Source organism: Ambystoma mexicanum, chromosome 12 (assembly GCF_040938575.1).
Source record: "Ambystoma mexicanum isolate Mex_15411 chromosome 12, UKY_AmexF1_1, whole genome shotgun sequence".
NCBI lineage: Eukaryota > Metazoa > Chordata > Amphibia > Caudata > Ambystomatidae > Ambystoma > Ambystoma mexicanum.
Window position 1 is genome coordinate 190,012,290 of NC_090936.1, and position 20,166 is coordinate 190,032,455.

At 44.2% G+C, this 20,166-nt stretch overlaps 1 protein-coding gene across 2 annotated transcripts in view; it reads left to right on the forward strand.

Annotated features, from left to right (window-relative positions):
- Positions 1-19,887, forward strand: part of ABTB3 (ankyrin repeat and BTB domain containing 3) — an 849,439-nt gene extending 829,552 nt beyond the window's left edge. For both annotated transcript variants that reach the window (XM_069628275.1, XM_069628276.1), the window contains 3 exons: positions 82-150; positions 4,808-4,921; positions 9,183-19,887. In XM_069628275.1, the coding sequence (XP_069484376.1) occupies positions 82-150; positions 4,808-4,921; positions 9,183-9,392 (393 nt within the window). In that variant the 3' untranslated portion in view covers positions 9,393-19,887. The remainder of the gene's footprint in view (positions 1-81; positions 151-4,807; positions 4,922-9,182) is intronic.
- The last annotated feature ends 279 nt before the right edge of the window (positions 19,888-20,166 follow it).

The following is a 20,166-nucleotide window of genomic DNA, read 5'->3' on the forward strand; positions in this document are numbered from 1 at the left end:
CTTGAGCAGCAAAGAAGCCTTTCAATTGTGATCAACGTGCATTTCATATCAACTGATTATCATTATTTTTTTCTCTTCTAGTTGGTGATGCAGTACTTGTACTGTGGGGGCACAGAGTCATTATTGATTAAAAATAATGAAATAATGGAGGTAAGTATGATCACTTCAAGTTACAAATGAAGGTAGTCCCCTGGGCCTTCACAAATGTTGAAAGATGCAGAAAAGCTGGTTTCTGGGTCCTGCTCCCGATGACCCCTAGTGGCTCGGATTCTGCATGAGCTCCCTTTTCTCAGAGTCAGAAAAAGAGAATCTACTCTTCTGTTCTTTGGTTTGGTTGTGATCCTCCCTAAGAATCTGGACTATGGCTCATGGCTCGTGGCTATACTAGCATACATCTCCCTATATCTCTGTTCTGTCTCTCTCTCTCAATCCCTCTCTCTCTCTCGCGCCCTCTCTCTCTCTCTCTCTCTCTCTCTCTCTCTCTCTCCCTCTGTTCAATCTGATGGGAAAGTATTATTTATTTTCTTTGGTGGGCTTGCCCGTGTCATCAGAATCTAGACAATGGCACCCAGCAAGTCTGTCTTGCTTCCTGTACCTATCGCTCCTGTTTCTCTTTGGTCTCCCTCTTTCCGTCCCTATCACCATCTCAATCCTCTCTCTCTCTCTCTCTCTCTCTCTCTCTCTCTCTCTCTCCCTCTCTCTCTCTGTCTCTTTCTCTCTCTCCCTCTGTTCAATCTGTTGGGAAAGTATTATTTATTTTCCTTGGTGGGCTTGGCCGTGTCATCAGAATCTAGACTATGGACACCAAAAGGTCTGTCTTGCCTCCTCTACCTATAGCTCATGTTTCTCTTTGGTATTTAGGCTTTGGCCCTGCCATTCTCTGGGGTCAGTCAGGCAAGACTTTCAACTTTTCTAGCCCTTGAGGCCTGCCTGCAAAGCATTTTAGCTCCCAATGGTCGCTCCATCTACGTCTCAACAAACATTACAGCCTCAGGCCATCTTGCATTAACAATGACTATTACTCTGTTTTGGACCCCCCAATCTACTTCCACCACTGTCTTCTGTCTCCACCTTTCCTCTGCCTCTGGTGACACTTCCCTCCTTCCCCCCTGTTCCCTTCGTACTGTCTGCTGCTTTAATTCCTCTGTCCCACCCTTATGGAATTATCCCCATCCTTACTGTTTCCCTCTCTCCCATCTCTCTTCGTCTTGCCCTTCCCCATCTCCATTCTTTCCCTTCTACTACTCCATGCTTTCATTCCTCCACCTCGGTCCTTTCCCTTCTTTCCTCCTTTCTTCACGCTTCGCGTCTTACCCTCCTCCAAATCTATCCACGCTTTTCTCCTCCCACCTTAATGTTCTCTCCTGTTCTTGCCATCATCCAATTCCATTGTTTCCCTTCTCCTTCCTCCTTCCTCCCTGTTATTGTCTTCACATACCTCCATGATAATAACTCCCTCACACCTGGCTGGCCAACACCCCTTGTATACCTATGTTCTACAGTAACTGGTACCGTGCGGGCTTCAGTGGAGGTACCTGAGCTTTGCTATGTGTCTTGACTGAGGATTGAATGGAGGTCCTATGTCCCGCCCCAGTCCCCTGTCACGGCACCAGCCGATCCTACCATGGTTTCCATGGACCAGTCTGTGGGTTCTTCGCTCCCCTTAACGACTGCCCATGATTGGTCACAGTTTTCCCTTTGTTCCCTGCTGCCACATGAATTTGGCGATCCCATCCGCAGTTCAGATCGCAGAAAGAGCTTGCGTGCCTTCGATCGCTCACGGACTGTCGTCATGATGGACAGCCTCTAAACTATGTCTTGCTCGTAGGGTCTGGGAGTATATGAGTGGCTGTATTAATGAGTTTTGGAATGAGGGGGAGACCTAGTGCAATCCTCCATAGACCATCTACAGGGTGACCATAATGGAAGAGGGCGCTTCCCCCAGCTCTAAGTGTCCCTCCTACCTCATTTCCCTGCCTCACCAATGGGAATTCTTTCCACCTGGTATAATAGACCCATAAAGTAATTCTCTGTCACTTTCGGCTGCATGATCCTCGCTAATTACCATTGCTAAAATATGGGTCCATATTGTACGTTCAACTTCGATGAGTAGTTTTTTTCATTCCCTACGTGTCCAAGTTCCATTTCAACCTGGAAAGGAAAGTCTCCCAACCACCATGACAAGAAGGGATCGGGGCAACGCCTCTAAGCAGTTTTAAGTGCAGGACACTTGGGGCCAGATTCACAGAAGTGCTTTATAATGGTGCAATCCCATTGGAAAAGGCTATTTGAATCAGGCCCATAATGTGCAGATAGCGCCCAGATCAACAAGAGGCTGAAGGATCCCACTGTTTCCAGTTCGCAGTCAGGTAATAAAATGCCCCGCCCTGGATTCTTGTTCACTCCTGGCGAGAACTCCTTCCATGAAAATCTCTGAGCCCCAAGAAGGTTTAGAGTTGTTGTCCACGCTTGGCATTCTATTTTTGGGTTAATTGATTAGTTCAATTGACAAGGTTCTGGGGTCCACAACTCTGGGCTGTGCAGATGCTTTGGACTACCACGCCCATCAACCCTAGCCACAACAGTCAATAGCGAAGGATCAAGAGGGTTGTAGTCCAAAACATCTGGCGAGCCGCATGTTGCAGGAACCAATTCCACATTACATGAAATGGTAGGTACGGGCAAAGTGCAATTATGTCAAAATCAAAGTGTACCTGCTGTAAAATACTTGATTTTATTTTTATTTTTTGGTGGGAGAATTTGGCCCTTTGAACTATATCACAGGATTTGTAGGGCAGCTTAAATTCACCCTTCTCAATAAATACGAGTAACGGTATAATTAATCATTGTTTAAAACAGTTCACTCAAAGCTGTCTTGCGACTTTGGCTCCAGAAATGAAGGCCCCAGTCACAGGCTTTGCTAATGTCAAGCCATCGTCCATGAAATGGCAACAGGGCAATATTCACTGGTGCTTTTGTGGTCGGGAAGGCCCACCTGCGCTGCCCCAGCGTGTGTGGAGTGCTTTGGCTGTTATGTGAGAAACTCAGGCAAGATACACAAGCACTTGTTTGACTTAGCAAAAGCCATTTTCATTTGAAATGTAAACTTACTGGTATAGTTTTCAAGGAGTCTTAGTTAGAAATGGATGCGTTATTTTGAATTTAAAAGGTATACCAACGTCTGTATTTGGCACCACATGTAAAACTAAAGGATGTTTAATTTGGCATGTGACTTTAAAACGGGACCTGGAAGCACCAATTAACACGGTGGACTGGTGCGAACAAACAAAGCCTGCCAGCTCCCAAAGCAGGCACCTTTTAGGACCCGTAAGGTAAAAGATGGCATGCTAACCTTTTCATAGAAACAGACAGGATTTTAGTTGTAATACAAAGGAGCAGAGGCTAGCTGAGGTGAGGCAAATCCTGAACTGAACAGCAAAAACATGGACTTCAGGAAATAAGTGTAATACCTTTCACATCAAAAGAAAATCGGTGCGGAAAATGTACACTTTTGGTATGTGTGCTCATTTAAATATGAGCATATGTTTTTAAAACAATCAGCCCTCCCTTCCAGCAGTAGAGCTTTGTAATTTCTCTGAAGCAAGTAATTCATCTTTGCTCTATTGGAAGACGAGAAATATTATACTGAGGGATGGTGTCTGAGATGGGACTATTTCCTAACCATTTCATGATGCAGGAAATAAAGTTACATTACATTTGCACCCAGGGAAAGATGCTCAGCCAATCAGGTGGGTGGAAACACAGGTGAGAACACACAGTTAACCGCAGGAGTTGTGTTTTCTAGCCACCCGAGGCCCTTCCCCAGGTGCCGCCATCTTGATTGTGGGTGAGGCAACAGGGAGCCTCTCCCTGCTGCCTCCTCATACCCCCACCCTGCCCTAAGCCCCCAAAGACATCCTGTGCCATTCCCCTTTGCGCTCCTGTTCCAGACCTCCTTCCTGCCCAAGGCCACCACAATAGAACTATGGTGGCAGTAATCCTGTTTTTTTGGGGCGATTGGGCTCAAGCAAAACATGTGGAGCCCAACTCCCATAACAAAAAATAACAAAAAGAATATTTAGACCCTAGTTGAGCCCCGCGGTGCAAATAGCACTAACCCCTGCTTAGGGCAGGGGGGCGTCCAGCGCCGGTAACAGCCATGAGACCTCGCTGAGGCCCTTGCAAGCTGGCGGGCGGTTATCGCCCGTATATGCCCACGTATGGTTGCTGCATTAACTACACATTCAGTATTTTTGAACCTGGTTCCATCGCAGTGGAACTAGCCTTATGCAGTAATATGAAAAATACTGAGGCAGAGGTTGTTTGGGTCCACTTCAAAACTAATGTCTGTCCACAACTGCTGGGGCACCCAATGCCCCCTGCCAAAGCCTCTCCCACTTCATTGCCACTTTGAGCTATTGGTACACCCAACTGGGAAGGGGTTTCGTCAGAGATATTTTCCACACTTTTGGGGACATTTGCCGCCATCTCAAAGCTGGGAGGCAATGCACTGGCACAAAAAATACAGCAGGGACAAAAGGGACATTAATTACACAAGGCTTTGCTCTGTGCAAATGGAAGGCCCTCATCTGATGGCTCCAGGAGAACAGCACCAAAGCAACAAAGGTTTGCAGCCATCTTTCCCCCTCGAGAAACTTGCTCCACTCTTACAATGAAGTTTCAGAATCTCGAATCCCAGTCTTGCCCTATTTTCGAGATGTCGACTGCTTAATTGGTAGCGTGATTGGCCCACTCATTGCACGGCCTTTGATGGCATAACCTGTACCGTTCTTGATTTCTTTTTCAGCTGTTATCTGCCGCAAAATTCTTTCATCTCGAAGCTTTGCAACGTCACTGTGAGATCATCTGCGCTAAAAGTATCAGCACAGATAACTGTGTGGATATTTACAATCATGCCAAGGTATAGTGCATCCTGTGCATTTGTAAACTATTGCTGTAACTATTTTCTGTGAAAATGGCCATTATAACATAATGAAAAATCAATTGTACACACTATAAACCGAAATTCTAGATAATAATGCCATGGTATAATTCTTGTCTGTTGTATTTTTTAACTCTTATTTTCAATTAATTTTTTCGTTTTTTTTAAAATATGATGTGCATTAGACAAATCTATGTGATCACTGCACCGCCCGTAACCGTGGCAATGAAAATGTCGACGCCAAATAGACGCCATAGGGCTCGATGGGAGAGGGGAAGGAGCTAATAACGGTAGCGCAATTTGCGGTACCGTTATTAGCTCTGAAGTCCCTTAGCGGGTCCCTTCCCTAACGCCTGGTAAAATCAGGCGTTAGGGGAGGGACCCGCTAAGGGACCTCGTAGTAGGGCGGTAAGGGATTACGGCACCGGTGCCCTTACCAGTGCCGGTAATCCCTTACCGCCCACCTTGTAATGTGTTGAGTCTTAAAGGAACTATCAAACAATCCGGTCCCCCTATATCAGCACAGTCTGCCTGGCTGCTCTTTATGGACACTTGAAAGAAGCTTACAGGAAAACATGTGTGATATTTATGTGCTTCTGAAGGACTACAAACACTGCCTATCTCTATAAGGGGACACTGAAGGTAAATGTCAGAAGATACCAGAGGGTCGGATTGTTCAAATAGTTCCTTCACCCAGAATGACCAGGCACCCTGGTATATTTGGTTACTTCCATTGGAACAGCCCAGCAACCTAACGTGGTGGCAATCCATTACTTGGCAACTTTTTAAGAATTCTGGGTCCAGTGCAAGGCAGGGTCTTTGATCAGCTTAGAAACATGGAGGCCATTGGGTTCAGGCTCTCAGTGAAGGACCTAATGTGAGACGGAGACCTGCTCTGAAGAGTTAGTGATGCGGTTCATGTGTCCACCATCAGTATCGGCCTACCACACTCCAATGACCTCCATCATGTCTTGGGATTAATTCAGGATAGAGCCAATGACGTTCCCACCCCATGATAGTCAGCTCATCCCTTATAGCGACCATCCATGGTAGGTTCGGGCCTACCGGCTACGACGGGACATCTTTCACCCCTTTTCTATAAATGTCCAGATAACAATTGGACCAGTGCACATGTCTGGAACCACAGAAAAAGCCAATGCTCTGTAAGACCAGAAGACCGGCACATTAAGAGCGTTTACAGACACTATTTCATCGTTAGTACATAACCTAGCATGCGTTTATGGATGGCAATTCCATCTCATATCCATTTGAACATAATGTAAGTTTAAATCATTTACATATAGAAATAATTCTGCCTTTATTTTGTTTTGGTATTCCCCGTAACTAACCTCAAATTGGCAAAGCCCTTATCACATTTCAATTCTCCTTCACTCCATAATCACCCTTTCCAGTGCCTCTTGCCCTAACCACTGGCACATTCCATCCCAATGTGCTCCACCCGCCCCTTCCATACATCTGAGGATCTTCTCCAGGGTCTTGAGCAGCTCTGTTTGCCTATTTAGCGGAATCACCACATTCCGCTCCCCAATTTCACACTATCAGACAATTCGGGTATAAAGAAATCCACTCCCACTTACTGCTGGCGGCTATGCGTGAGAGGGTCCTTAGTGGAGCCGTGATACGCCGGAATGCTGGGATTTGGGCTCCTGATTGGGCTGAATTCTGCCCAATTGGGGATGCTGAAGGTGTGGTCAGCCTGACTCCTGAAGTGCGGAATGAGATTGCGGCGGGGGAAGATTAGCCAGCATTCCATCATTGTCCTCAAGGCTATTGTTGGCAACTTTTTTGCCCACTTCCTTTTTTGCAAGAACGTTAACAGCTAGTTTCATTTCCTGTTGGTAACATGGACATGGGACTTCCTTTTCCTACTCCTGTCACCTCTGAAACCTAGGTCCTCTCCTTCTACCCCTTTCCTTGTCCCATGGAAATTGTTGTTAAAAAGATATTACAGCACACCACATTGCACGATGCGGCAAATGATTGCACTGCAGCATCATCAACGCCAGAGAATACAGGGTTTCTTGGGTGTTCTTCAAGGTTGTTCCATGCAGAGTGAAACTGTTTGATGAGCATTATTTAAGTACGTGCCAGAATATCCCATTTCATCATTCGGGGGAGGCTAGACCAGTCCTGTTGCATTTTGGGAGCTGAAGCACTGAATTTCATGTTATATATTTAGGACTGTAAAACCGAGAATGAAAATTACTTTACTGGACTACCATCGAATGAAATAGGTCCTGCTCGTGTATAGTGACAATTGCTCATCCTCTGGAAAAACACAATGATGTGTAGTGGGAAGGGCAAGTGGTCCATGCAAGGACAAGTAGGTCAAATATATTTCTTAGATCTCCCATTTAATAAAATATAGTTGAAGCAGGTTACAGTTATTGAATAGCAAGCCAGTTAAGACCAGGCCCACTAGATCATGCTACTCCAACCAACTCACTGTATCGCGCATCAGCAGGGCAAAGGCAAGAGGGATAGGTTTCCCATACCTTGCCCCTAAGCTATGGAACGTGCTCCCTACTGTAATAAGAGCTGAACCGTCTCTCCATGCCTTTCGGAAAAACCTTAAAACTGCCCTCTTCAGCAAACTGCCTACACTCTCCCACCACTATCCTCATGCTTCACTAACTGTGTATACTAACTTTTCTTAGTATGCTTGTCTGTATTTGTATGTAACTAAGCTATGATCACCCACTGTAACAAGCGCCACGATGCCTTCGGGCTGTTGTGCGTTCAACAAATGTGAATAAATAAATAAATAAGAACATGGGTGCAAAGCGAAGGGATCTGTGATATGATATCTCATTTAGTTTATTTTATTTATTTGTAGAGCGCCCCAAGCCCTGAGGCAACTGGGCACTTAGCTTACAGGTTACATAATTAAAGCGATAAGCTAACACTTTACAATACTACATATATACAAATAACTTTAACAGGTTCATAGGCGAGCATATATATATATATATATATATATATATATATATATATATATATATACAGTTAGAATAGTTACAAGGTCAGAGGAAAAGCTGCACAAAGTGGGCAGTATTATGAAGATTTGCTACGTTCTTGCTCGTGTAGCCATAACTTGACATTTTTCCCAAATAAGTGGTAGGAAGGTTCTGATCTTAGTGTAGTGGGGAGCGCGTTACAGCTTTTAGCTGCTAGGACAGGGAAGCTGATCCATCCAGCTCATTGTAGATTAAACTGTGGGATCTTGATGCAGTGAGTCTGAGCGGTTCTAGTCCGGCGGGCTGGATATCGTATGAGGCTGTTGGACAGGTATTTGGGTGCCAGGTTGGCATTTTGTTTGGGGTGGGGGGAAGCCACTCATGCACCCCACCCTCCCACCCAAGACACCCAACCCCCCTTCTTCCCTACTCCCTGACTCCTCACTCCCCAAATAAAATACCACAGAAAAATATGGTAAAATGTCCCAACGCCAAATGGGTGATTCTTAAGCAAATGGACTCGATCTCAGGAATCAGGTCACAGTTAACGGATAGTAAGTCAGAAAACCCACAAGGACATGGGTCCTTAGACAATTGCTTCTATCTACAAAATAAACATGCATTTTCTTTATGATATGATATGATATGATATGATATGGTATTTGTAATGATATGATATGGTATTTGTAACGCGCCTATACACAAGTGTTTCAAGGCGCGACGAGGCAGGGAGGGAGGGAAACAAGGGGAAGACAGACAAACGATCCTACTAGGCCAGGTGTCATTCAGATCGCGCAAGTGCGGAGGTAAGGGGAAAAAGGAGGAAGTGCAGGGGGAGGAGGTGGGGGGGAAAGTGCAGTACAGGGTAAGTAGCGTAAAAAATAATAAATAATAAATAATAAATAAAAAGGGCCAGCTGGTGGCAAGTGCGAGGTAAGTGCAGAGCAAGTGCTGGGAAGGGGGCTGTAGGGATACAGTGACAGTCCCACAGTGCGGGGGAGCCAGGGAGGCAGTGCAAGTGGAGAGTGGCTGGGCCCTGGACCGAGGTTGCTGAGAGTGGCCCAGATGCAGGTTTAGTGCTGAATTCAGTGGGGAGTTAAGCAGGTTTAGCAGGGGAGAGTTTCCCTTACTGATAGACAGAAATGTACATCTTTTTGCCTGGAAAGAATGCAAGCATATCTTGTTTTCAATCCCTGACTTGGTTTAAATATGGAATACAACACAGACAAGTAATCCTTAACTTTTGTTTGCCATTCCTTTAGTTTCTTGGAGTTCCGGAGCTGACTGCTTATTGCGAAGGCTATTTTCTGAAGAATATGATGGTGCTTATTGAAAATGAGGCATTCAAGCAGCTACTGTATGACAAGAACGGTGAAACGACGGGCCAGGATGTTTTGGCGGACTTGCAGAGGACGTTGGCAACAAGGATACAATCTATCCACCTGTCTTCTTCCAAAGGTTCCGTGGTATAAGGAAGATCACCATTCATGGAAGACCCTCACATGACTTTATCTTCTCGCTCTAAGGCAGACGACAAAGTTCAGCTTCAAGTCCGAATTATCGTTATTGTTTGCGGAAGGTAGTGTGTGCATCCCTGAACTGATCCTCCAAGTGGTGTGACGGCACTACCATTGCACCTGTCTTTGAGAAGGATATTCCATATGGTGCTCAATTTTCAAAGACGGTCAATGTGAGAAACCTTTCTATACTGGAGGCCGTGCCAACGAATGCCAGAAAATCCACCTACACTCAGCAAAGGCCATTGGGTCAAGAATGAAATAAGGGAAGTGTTGTTCAACGGATACAATTAAAAAGAAAATATTGCATATGTTGCTTTGCAGAACGCGGGCTTATACTCTTCTCCTCCACTTGCTATTCAAGAAGCATCTCATGAATTTTCTTGAAAAGTTCGAGATGTTTTTGGGAGAATGTGAGAGACTGTATACATTTATGAGCAAGTATATCCTGGAAAGTTTTTATGGGTGGGAACTTTCTACACTTCTTTCGTAATGTGGGATGGCGTTCCAGGCATTGTTCACTGATATCCTTTTCAACGGTTCTGCTTTGAGACCCGAAGAACCCTTTCTTTCCTTTTGGTCTCCTTCAGTGTGTTCGTAACATGCATCCAGACAACATTTTGCTTGCAATATCTCTCTTGGTGATCCTTCTTGGCTGGATGGACAGTAGCGGAATACTGCCAAATTTCCTCAGTTGTTGCGAAGCCGAGAATGACATTGGTGTGCCCATTGCCAACAGTGACTTGGATTCAGACGATCATATTCAGCGCATGCATGGGCTCCGACATAGTGCTATTTCCATGCGCCCTTTTTGCCAAGAAAACCGCATCCTCACTTGTCAAGCTCTACGTGTCTTGTCAACAAAACGAACCAGTCTGCTTCGCTGCGGCTCGACTTAGTGATGTTGTTTCTAACTAATTGTGTTCGTAGATGCTGATTTCTATTTTTTATCTTAGAAAGTCATCCATGAGCAGAATTAACATTGAAAGATACTCTATTCTAGTAATATAAGCCATACAATGCTCATCGATAGTGCAGTGATCACAGACCATTGAATTTCACTTAAATGCACATGCAGTGGTGGCTGAAATCCCGCTATAACTTAAGGTCAGTTCTGAGGTTGTGTCTCAATAACATTTTCTGCCAGTGCAGTGAATGCAAGGTGGACTGTTGCCATTAATGCAGACTCATCTTTTTGACTGTACCTTTGCATGCATCATTTGCTGTGAAGCCCGCGAGGCAATTGCACACGTTTGACAGAGAAATACATCGTTCATGGCAGGATCACTGCTGTGACTTTTTTGTTTACTACCGTAGCATGCCACTTTTGCAATCGGGCTCCGAACTCAGAGATCGGACGCCATCAACTAAAGTGAATTGTAACTTTGGACTCTCTTGGACTGTATATGTCAAGTGCTATTTGATGTGTCTGGCTTTCAGAATGCTCAGGCCGCACACATTTTTATATCATCAATCTTCGTGAAATGGAGCTGTTTTATAGCTTTGATCCCAAGATCCGCACACTCCATGTTCGGCCATTTTGACACTGATGCGGTACGTGCAACAGATCACACACACAACTGCCCATGACAAACAACACCATGCAGCTTCAGTGGCAAAGCATGAACTATCGCACAGTCTGTCGATGTCTGACATGTCATTTTGCAGGATTTTGTCAATAACACTTGGTAACAGCAACTTACTTTTCGATGAATGTGTACTGGTCGAGAAAACAACGTTTTCTCGGTGGATTGCAGTTTTTAAAGGGGTGCTCGTGTTTTGTTTGGTGTGTTTTCGCAGGCTCAACTGGCTGTGTCAGTACTCACAGCAGAATGGTGCAGAAAAGCAGGTTCTCAAAAGGCAGATACAGTGACGGAGTACTGAAGATTTAAGAAGAGAAGGTGTTGCCAGTTCTTTAACTGTTGAGGCTACCAAGGCAAGGTGCTCAAAACCCTATCCCAGACAGAAACATTTCAACATACATTTCTCACACTGATAACACTGTTAGTTCTTCTGATGACTTTGTTGCCCCGGAAACACAAGCATGACTGGCATCGGTGAAGGTATCCCCCCTTTACTTGCCACAAAAAGTCTTTCTACACATACTTTCCCTACATTCATTTCTCTAGGCATTTACTCTGTCATACATTTACTTGGTCAAGTCTTTGTACATTTCTGAAGACACCGCTTGCCGAGAACATCATTATCTGCTGTGTTTCTGAGCATTCTCTTTAAAAAAACTATGGATTTGTGGCAGCGTCTGTTAAACTATGCAACTTAGCCTTCTTGAATATGTCCTGAAGTTTAATCCTCACTTCGAGTTTTGGGGCTTTCTACTAAACAAGAGACAAGAAGCACTAACCGTAAGACTGTATAGGGAGTTTTGTCCGCAGAAGATTTCGTCGAAGAATTAATTGAATATTTTTACAATGGATTTTGCCCCAAATACATGTTGGGGTTGGGGGTTGCAGGGCGTCTCGTCCGAAATATATTTGCAGCAAAATCGACCAGTAAAAAACACAATTGAGGAAAACTTTTCGATCAGATCACATAGAACGCCATAAGACCACACGTCCTAAGGGAAGAAACAACAAACTGGTATGAACCACATGGGGTCAGTGTGGGATTTGCTGGGCCATTTGCTGCATCGGGAGGGATCACGTGTCTGAAATTAGAAGTCTGTCAAAGACAGACAGTTATGTTCAGATCCAGATGGTTGTGAATAGAAGATTCCTCCCACAGAAACTTTGCGGACTATCCACGGCAGGAGGAACAAAGATTTTTCTTTGTCAGCAAATCTTACTTCTGGTGCCCTCGGAGCATGCTGCAACCACAACTAAACTTGTGCAGACCCTCACAGTTTAGCCTTGTAGCATTCATTCTGCAGATGGGGAAGGGATCACCGCAGATGCCTCACTTACACTAGAGCCCCAAGCAAACACATTATTTTAATTGGCTATTTTATTCTGAAATGCCTAAATTATATTCATCATGTCCTGAATGGAAATTACTTGGACATAATTACACAGATGGCAATATCCACATCCCTAGATTTCTGTTATTAGCCCATTGAGTACCCGTCCGCTAGGCTATTTTACAAAGTAATAACTAGGGCAGAGGCACCACTTTCTTTGAGCACCACTTGGCACCATCTAAAACCAACTGAACAGCAGGTGCCATGGCTGAATGTACAAGTGTTTTGCCACTTTAAAGTTGCATTGGGGATTGTTTGGAAAAAGTCCTGTTTATTTAAAACATATATCATAAAATATAATAAAATGCGAGATGTATGTTTGTCGGATGTAGTCATGCGCAGTAGAGACTGCCCGCTTAACATTTTATCACTGCAAGAGGGAGCGGCTGCCTTAGGAAATAAGCTGTTGCCTTCGAAAAATGTTTAGGCTAGCTGTACGTTTGTCCGATGCAGTCCTATGCAGCCTGTTGTCACCACTAGAGGGAGCTGTTGCCTTAGGAAATATATAGTGCCCCTACTGTGTGAACGAAGACCTACAAGATATTTGTCTTCTATTAAAACGAATTACAATCAATTACAACCAAATATACCACATACTGTATTAACACCTCTGAAAATGTCTCTCCTCATGCACCTTGGCCCGTGTACGTGTACACAGGCTTTCACACTAGTATATATATGTAAATGACTAGACGACAACCTCACTCCATACGTGATAATGTAATGTTAAGAGGTCTTGTATAGGACCCCTCTGCCACATTGGTGGCCTTGCAGCACATTTCCCTGTAATAGGGGGTGAGTGGGGTGCTAAGTGGATGGAGGGGGCGGGGGGCAGATGGGAAGCCTGAGGTGTGGCAGCATTGTAGTACTGGGTGACAGTAGGATTGTAAGTGGTTTGTAGCAGCATCACTTGAGTATGTGTTTTATCCAGAGGGGAGAGCCCAAGATGAAAGTCAGCACAGTGAGACTGGGTTAGCCGCTGTCATGGAGTGGGTGCATGGTAGAGCTGGAGGTGGGAGCAGGGAAATTGCTCCATTATGGTTTGGGGCCTGATTCACATATGCGTTTTATAATGGTGCAATCTCATAGGAAAAACGCTCTGTGAATCAGGCCCTTAATGTAGTGTATTTCAAGGCAAATTGCTGCCATGTGTAAGGACCGTCTGCACGAGTAGTGTAAGTGGTTCAGAGATGGAGACGTGAGTTGTTTCAACTAAGGCTTTTGTTGATTAAGGAGAGGATTTGATTTAGATGACTTTTTAAAATGAGGATTTTCAGGAAGGCCTCTGAATAGAGTCGCTACCATGACAATTCCTTCCCACTAAGCTAAGGACAGGCTTGCAAACGTTTAGTCTCCTTGTGAGCTAAGTAAAATCACCCGGAAGTATTCAAATCAAATCTAGGCATCTGTTTGTATCTGTGCTTGCCTCGCAAGAGAGGAGCAAAGTTCAGAGTGTCGGGATGGACGTGGCATCCGGTGGCAGCCAGAAGATTTGTGGGGGCTCCTGGTTGCTGGAGGCTTAGAGGGAATCGCTGCAGAAATCAAGAAAGGTGACGTTGTATGTTGACAGGTTCATGGTTGGTTGTGTTGGGTAATGAATGCACACAGGGAATGAAAGATAGTTTATGATAATACCACAGATGAAAACTGGTAAAGCTGCTAGTCTGGCAAGGCAATACAATGATACATCTGGTGATTCTAGTGTTTTTGGGATTGGCATGCTAATGCCCTACCTCTCCCCCTGGTTTGGACCATCCAACTATTTCCTCTTCCAACCCGCATTCCCGTTCCGATAATAGACCATGCTGTTGCATGAAGTGGGACAGCCCCACTCCAGTTTCATAGTTCAAATGGTAAAGTGATGCCATTGTTTTGGATAGAGGAGGTAGCAGGGTTGTCTAACTCTAGGCCTCGAGGGCCGGGATCCGGACAGGTTTCCTCGCTTCACTCGGTCCTGTAACTATGAGCCCCGGGGCATTACCTGAAATGTTAATCCCCACTGCCTTTGGGCCTATTGCTTAAGTATATGAGCTGACTTTTCTTTCCGTTAAGGCCCTACTTAATTGCCACTTTGGCCATATTTTGCTATTAGTGCACTATAATATGTGCATGTGTGTATATTATTCCGTACAAAAACGAACATAGAGTCTATGTGGCATTAGCAACAATAATCGCAGCACACAAATGCGTGCATGCCTGCTCAACCCGATCCTTATCTGTGTATGTTGCACTAACTCAACAAGGATGACATAATGATAGAGGTACACAATGAACAGACGTGAAACCAAATGTGGAAGCGGGAGGAAGTTGCGTGGAGATTGGGTCACTTCCCGCCACAAGGTCAGACATCTCATACATAGCGGATTGTCATACAAGGACGTCAGTGATCCTCCCCTGCTCTTTCCAGGCTGTTCCACACGATGGCAAAGTTTATTTGCCAAATACTGTCCACCATTTTATATTGCATTAAATAATAAGGTGAATTAACCACACACCTGTTCCTGTGTGAGAGGTACTGTTTCTTTGCTATGACTAATCATGCATAGCTCAAGATAAAGAGGTGTGGCTAAGGTTCCTTCCAACGCGACAGCACGGTGACGCCACATGCCTACATTTAGACAACACTCATCATCAGAACTGAATACCTAGATTTGCCTGCTCACACCCCTGCTCCTCTATAATTTAGTGTGGCTTCTTCGTTTCGTCTATCTTAATAAATATGCACTAAATGCGCCTTCAACAATGGTACACCGAATGAGCACACACCGACTTCCTGCCAAGGCCGATGTACCCAGTCCCACAAATGTACACTTAGGCTTCACTAAAGTACTACAAAATAGGGATCAGTGGCCACATCGTCGCTCAAGTCCAGAAGCTGAACGCTGGACCTGTGTGGCTTAAGTCAGGGTGAGTATGCTCATCCAAGTTGCATAGGAATGTAAGCCAGCACTTAAGGGGTTAAAGAAAGAAAATTGAGTACCTGTGTGCTTTGATGTTGATGATAAGTTATATATAATGTGCTTAATACCCAGAGGTTTCTAAGTGCAGTCCCGGGGATCGAACCTGTGGTGCTCCGTGGTGTCTTGCTTTCAAGGCAACCATGTTGCACCTGAGCTATCCTCCCGGAAATGCTGTAATTACATTTATTCCAAGGATCACGCATGCTGTGGATGGTAGAGTCGTTATCTCTGGGGAGTCATCATCTGACAAATGCCAAACACCTCAAAATCATTCAGTTAGCCACAATTATAATTTTGTCTCGGAATAATGGAGGTTGTGATGTATTCTCCACTCGCACAATCACAGTTCTGTCGATTCTCTGTATTTTGCCACGCGCAACCACTCCATAAACCTTTTTGGTTTACTGACACTGCGCAGAGCTGGGAGTCTATTATGGACGGCCATACCGCTTGTTCACGCTCGGGATGCAATCAGCATGGGTTTGTTTGGTGTGATAATCATCAAACTCAGACAATTATATACTTCTTACTATAAGTGCCACTTGATAGCTTCATCCTCCCCAATATGTGGATCAAGCAGTTGCTTGTGTGCACCCTTCATGATCATTTGCTCATACAACAGACTTTCCCCAATATAGGCGTACAACGTGTTTCGGGAGGATAGCTCAGGGGCAACATGCACGCCTTAGAAGCAAGACGATGCAGAGCAACACATGTTCGATACCTGGGTCCATGCTTAGAAACCTCTGGGTATTAAGTCAATTAAGGCTGATTGTGACAAGACATTTCAATTGCTTTGTCATTGAAAATGCCACATAGTTAAAGAAGACAATAAGGGCCACATGGCGAGTTCAGTGATGCATACATTGTTGGTGTTAATTCTGTTTTTGGGAGTTACTGTCAATGTTACTACACCGCCGAATTCCTAGATTGGAGTTGAAGCGAAGGATTTTCCTCCAGCATATAGCGGTAAATCCACAACAAAACACCATAGAGTTCTGAGGACTACAAAAATAGGGAACAAGGCTGTCTTACCACCACTCACAATCCAGCAGTAAATCATCCAGTCCAAGTGTCAGTAAAGCAAATGTGTTTGGTGGTATTTCCACAGAAAAATCTCAGAATTACTGCCAACCTATTAATGAAGGCACTATGCTTGTTATGAAAAAAATGATGCGACACCATAAAACAAGTCAGCTCATATTCTTAAGCAGTAAGCCCAGAGCCAGGGTGGGCATTACCATTTCAGGTAATGCCCCAATGCCCATAGTTACAGGTCCGAATGAAGCGAGGGCCTAATACATGCCGGGGCATTACCTGAAGCAGTAATGCCCCCCGGCTTGGGACTTATTGCTATTAGCACGCCGGCCCGTTAGACCGGGTTACTAATATATGATTTTTTCAGTTGTCAAACGATCTGGCATTCAGCAACTGAAAAAATAATAATAAAATGGCCGCCATGGAACGGGAAACGTAGTCCCTTCTCCCTTCCCATGGCGGCCATTCAAAGTGGAGAAAAAAAAGTCAACAAAGAAGAGGGCCACCATGGAAAGGGGAGAAGGCACTACACATAGGGCCTCATTACACGGATGGCGGAAAGGATTTACCGGTACCGGTAAAATACCGGTACCGGTAAATCCTTACCGCCTTACTACGAGGTCCCTTTGCGGGTTGGGGGATTCAACGCCTGCTTTTTGCAGGCGTTAAAAACCAACCCGCAAAGGGACCCAGGGAGCTAATTACGGTACCGCAATTTGTGGTACCGTAATTAGCGCCTTCCCCATTCCCATTGAGCCCTATGGGCCAAAAATGGGAATGGGGAAGGGCAATGGTGGAAGGGGGAATTACCGCCCCGTCAACTTTGGAATGGGGCAGTAATTCCCCTTTCCGCCAAGGCGGTGCCGGTATTTCACCAGCATGAACCATGGCGCTAATAGCGCCATGGTTCTCCGCCATCCGTGTAATGAGGCCCATAGTCTCTTCTTCCTTTCCATGGTGGCCATTCAAAAGTGTGAGGGAATCGAAAGGCTTTGTTGGGTTGGTAAGGACTTGACGAGTGCCAATGAGATAGATTGTAACAATCTCATTGTCTCTCGCCGGGTACTAATTAAAGGAAATGCATGGGGTGAAGAGTGGAGAATGTTAGCCAGACAATGAATGAGCTTTCACTAAAACTGTGTGGACTTAGAGATGCAAAAAAGAATTTGAAGCCCATGTGTTCAGCAGGGTACATCCAGTTGATAATATAATGCATGATGTTCTTTAAAAGTGTGTGCCGAAAAGTAATTCCTCATACTGCACAATATAATCATGTAATGTATTGCTTTAACAGCTGGTGCCAGAGTAAACCAGATCACACCCTGGCACTATATTTAAGTGAGGGTTATATAACTTTTCATTAAAATGATGTTATACCTATTCCTCCCATGATACAATCGTAAAAATGTACTGAAAGGAAAGACACATGGGATCTCTTTGAGCAGTTAGAGTAGAGTGAATGCACACAGCTAAAACATTATTGATTGTACTACATGAACTCCAATGTAAGTCAATGGAAATGTAGTATTCTTAAAAATGTGAGAAAACCCTATGCAAGTCCTTGTGAAACATAGTCATGTGAGTTCAAAAGGCAAAAAGCAACCGTGGAAATTTATGAGAAAAATTCTCCATTTCCCAGTTGTGACCCCCTTGTTCTCAGGCAGTTATAAAACCCCTAGAAAATATTTTTTTAGTCAGAGCCTTCACTCACACTATACTTTCCGGCAGCAGATCACTAAAGCCCCATTTAACATTGTTTTTTTATTTTTATTTCCAGGTGCTATTTTTGGAAAGAGAGTTCTACACATAGGTTATTTCTATGTTCTGAAGCGAAATATTGTTTTTGTATTTTATTATTTAATTTAAATGTTCAGTTGAAACCAAGCTAAAGGCACAGCGGTGCACCTGAAGACATGCTGAAGGAAGTCACTGAGATGAAGTGTTATCGTTTTTTGGGCCTTTGTGGTGTATGTCCAAGCAGGGTTTTGGTGTATTTATACACGCATCCTGACCATATGTTGAGCAATAGGGTTTGCTAAGTGTTTGATCACAATATCAATGATGTGGTGAGTGGTAGAGATGATGACAGTGTAAAAAAGTTTAACTTCTCAAGAAATGGGTACAGTAAGAAGGCGCTGCTATCATAATCACACTGTCAGATATTGTAATAGTCAACCAATAAATATGCTGTACCCACTCGTAGCATGGGGTAGAAGTGCCTCATTGAAGATTAAGGGCCCGATTCATGGAATTTTTTGCACGGTTCAAAGTGACTTTGCACTGCTGAGAAGTGACTTTGCACTGCCGACACAAACCCTTATTCGTGGAACTGTGCAAAGTTCATTTTGCACTGCAAACATGATTTTGCACAGTTCCATGAATCAGGGTTTGTGTCGGCAGTGCAAAGTCACTTTTCAGCAGTGCAAAGTCCCTTTGAACCGTGCATAAAATTCCATGGATCGGGCCCCAAGTCTAACCATTCTTGTGTCTGAGTAGATGGATCACAAGTTCAACAAGACCAGCAGCCCAACAGCCAGCTCCCATCGCACTACCCACAGTTCAGAGTATATATTCATTCTTGCAATAAGTAAGAAACCTGGTTTGGCAACACATTCAAGCAATTCATGGTGTGATGAAATGGCTGTGCTCTTCCAGTGTGCGGAACACATGTTGCTCAAAAATTGATAGATCATGGAGAATTGGCGCAGAATAAAAAGATCAATATGTCACTCATTTGACTTGGTTGTACTTATAATTCAGATAATCCAGTTGGTCAATTCTGCAGAGCCAGTTTGCGGCAGTCTGCCAGAACAGCGTTCATTAACAAGACATACATGTCACTTGCAAGTGTTGCAAAAATATTGTTGTCACTTCAGTCCAATTTTCCCAAAATTGGGTGATTTTGTTGAAATCGATTTGCATCCGCGTTGTGATTTGGGAGTATGTTTCCCCCTTCCGGATGTGACCCTTGTCTGAATGTTGCCAAACAGGGGTCATGATTGGCTGAATATGTTCAGGACGTCAACGCCGGTCCCTCTGGAAGGCCGGAGACCGCTTTCTACGTCATAATCTTTATGAAAGCATAGCTTGGTCTACAGAGGATACACCATATCACAAATATCTTGCACCCCAATAGAATAGCTTTATTTGTATATATAATATGTAAATCTAAAAAAAGAAAGTATATGTTGCTTGCAGTATGTACAAAAATGTATATATCTGTATTCCATTGTTTCTCGCATTACATTGTTCCGCTGACTTGCACACCTGTGAGTGTTCCTGAAGTGTTTATTGTTTCAGCATCGTTTGCATGCATTCCGGCGTTGAAATCTATAAAAAAAAAAAAAAAAAAGAAGTATAGTGTAGCTTGCAAAACAATCTTGTCAGCTATGTTTTGTGAAAATTGTACATTAATGTGAGCAATATTGGAATATGAACTTTTATTGGTTATTGGCAATAAAATATGTTTTTATTGAAATGGCACTGGTGACGTCTGTTCATGCAGGGCGGTATCCTGAGCTTCTGTGATGAACGTGTGCCTGTTCTGTGCCACACATGAACACATTTGCAGAGAACCAAGGTGAAGTTTGCCCATTTGAAGTATTGAAAGAGATGTGACCTAAGTTGAAGGTGTGGCAGCTGCCCTTCGTGTGTGATAGGGGGTTCTCTGCTGGTGTGTTTCAGAGGGATGTGAGTGCAAGTCATGCAGACATGCTGTTTATTTAGAAGATGTGCGACTGCTGTATCTGAGCTGTGG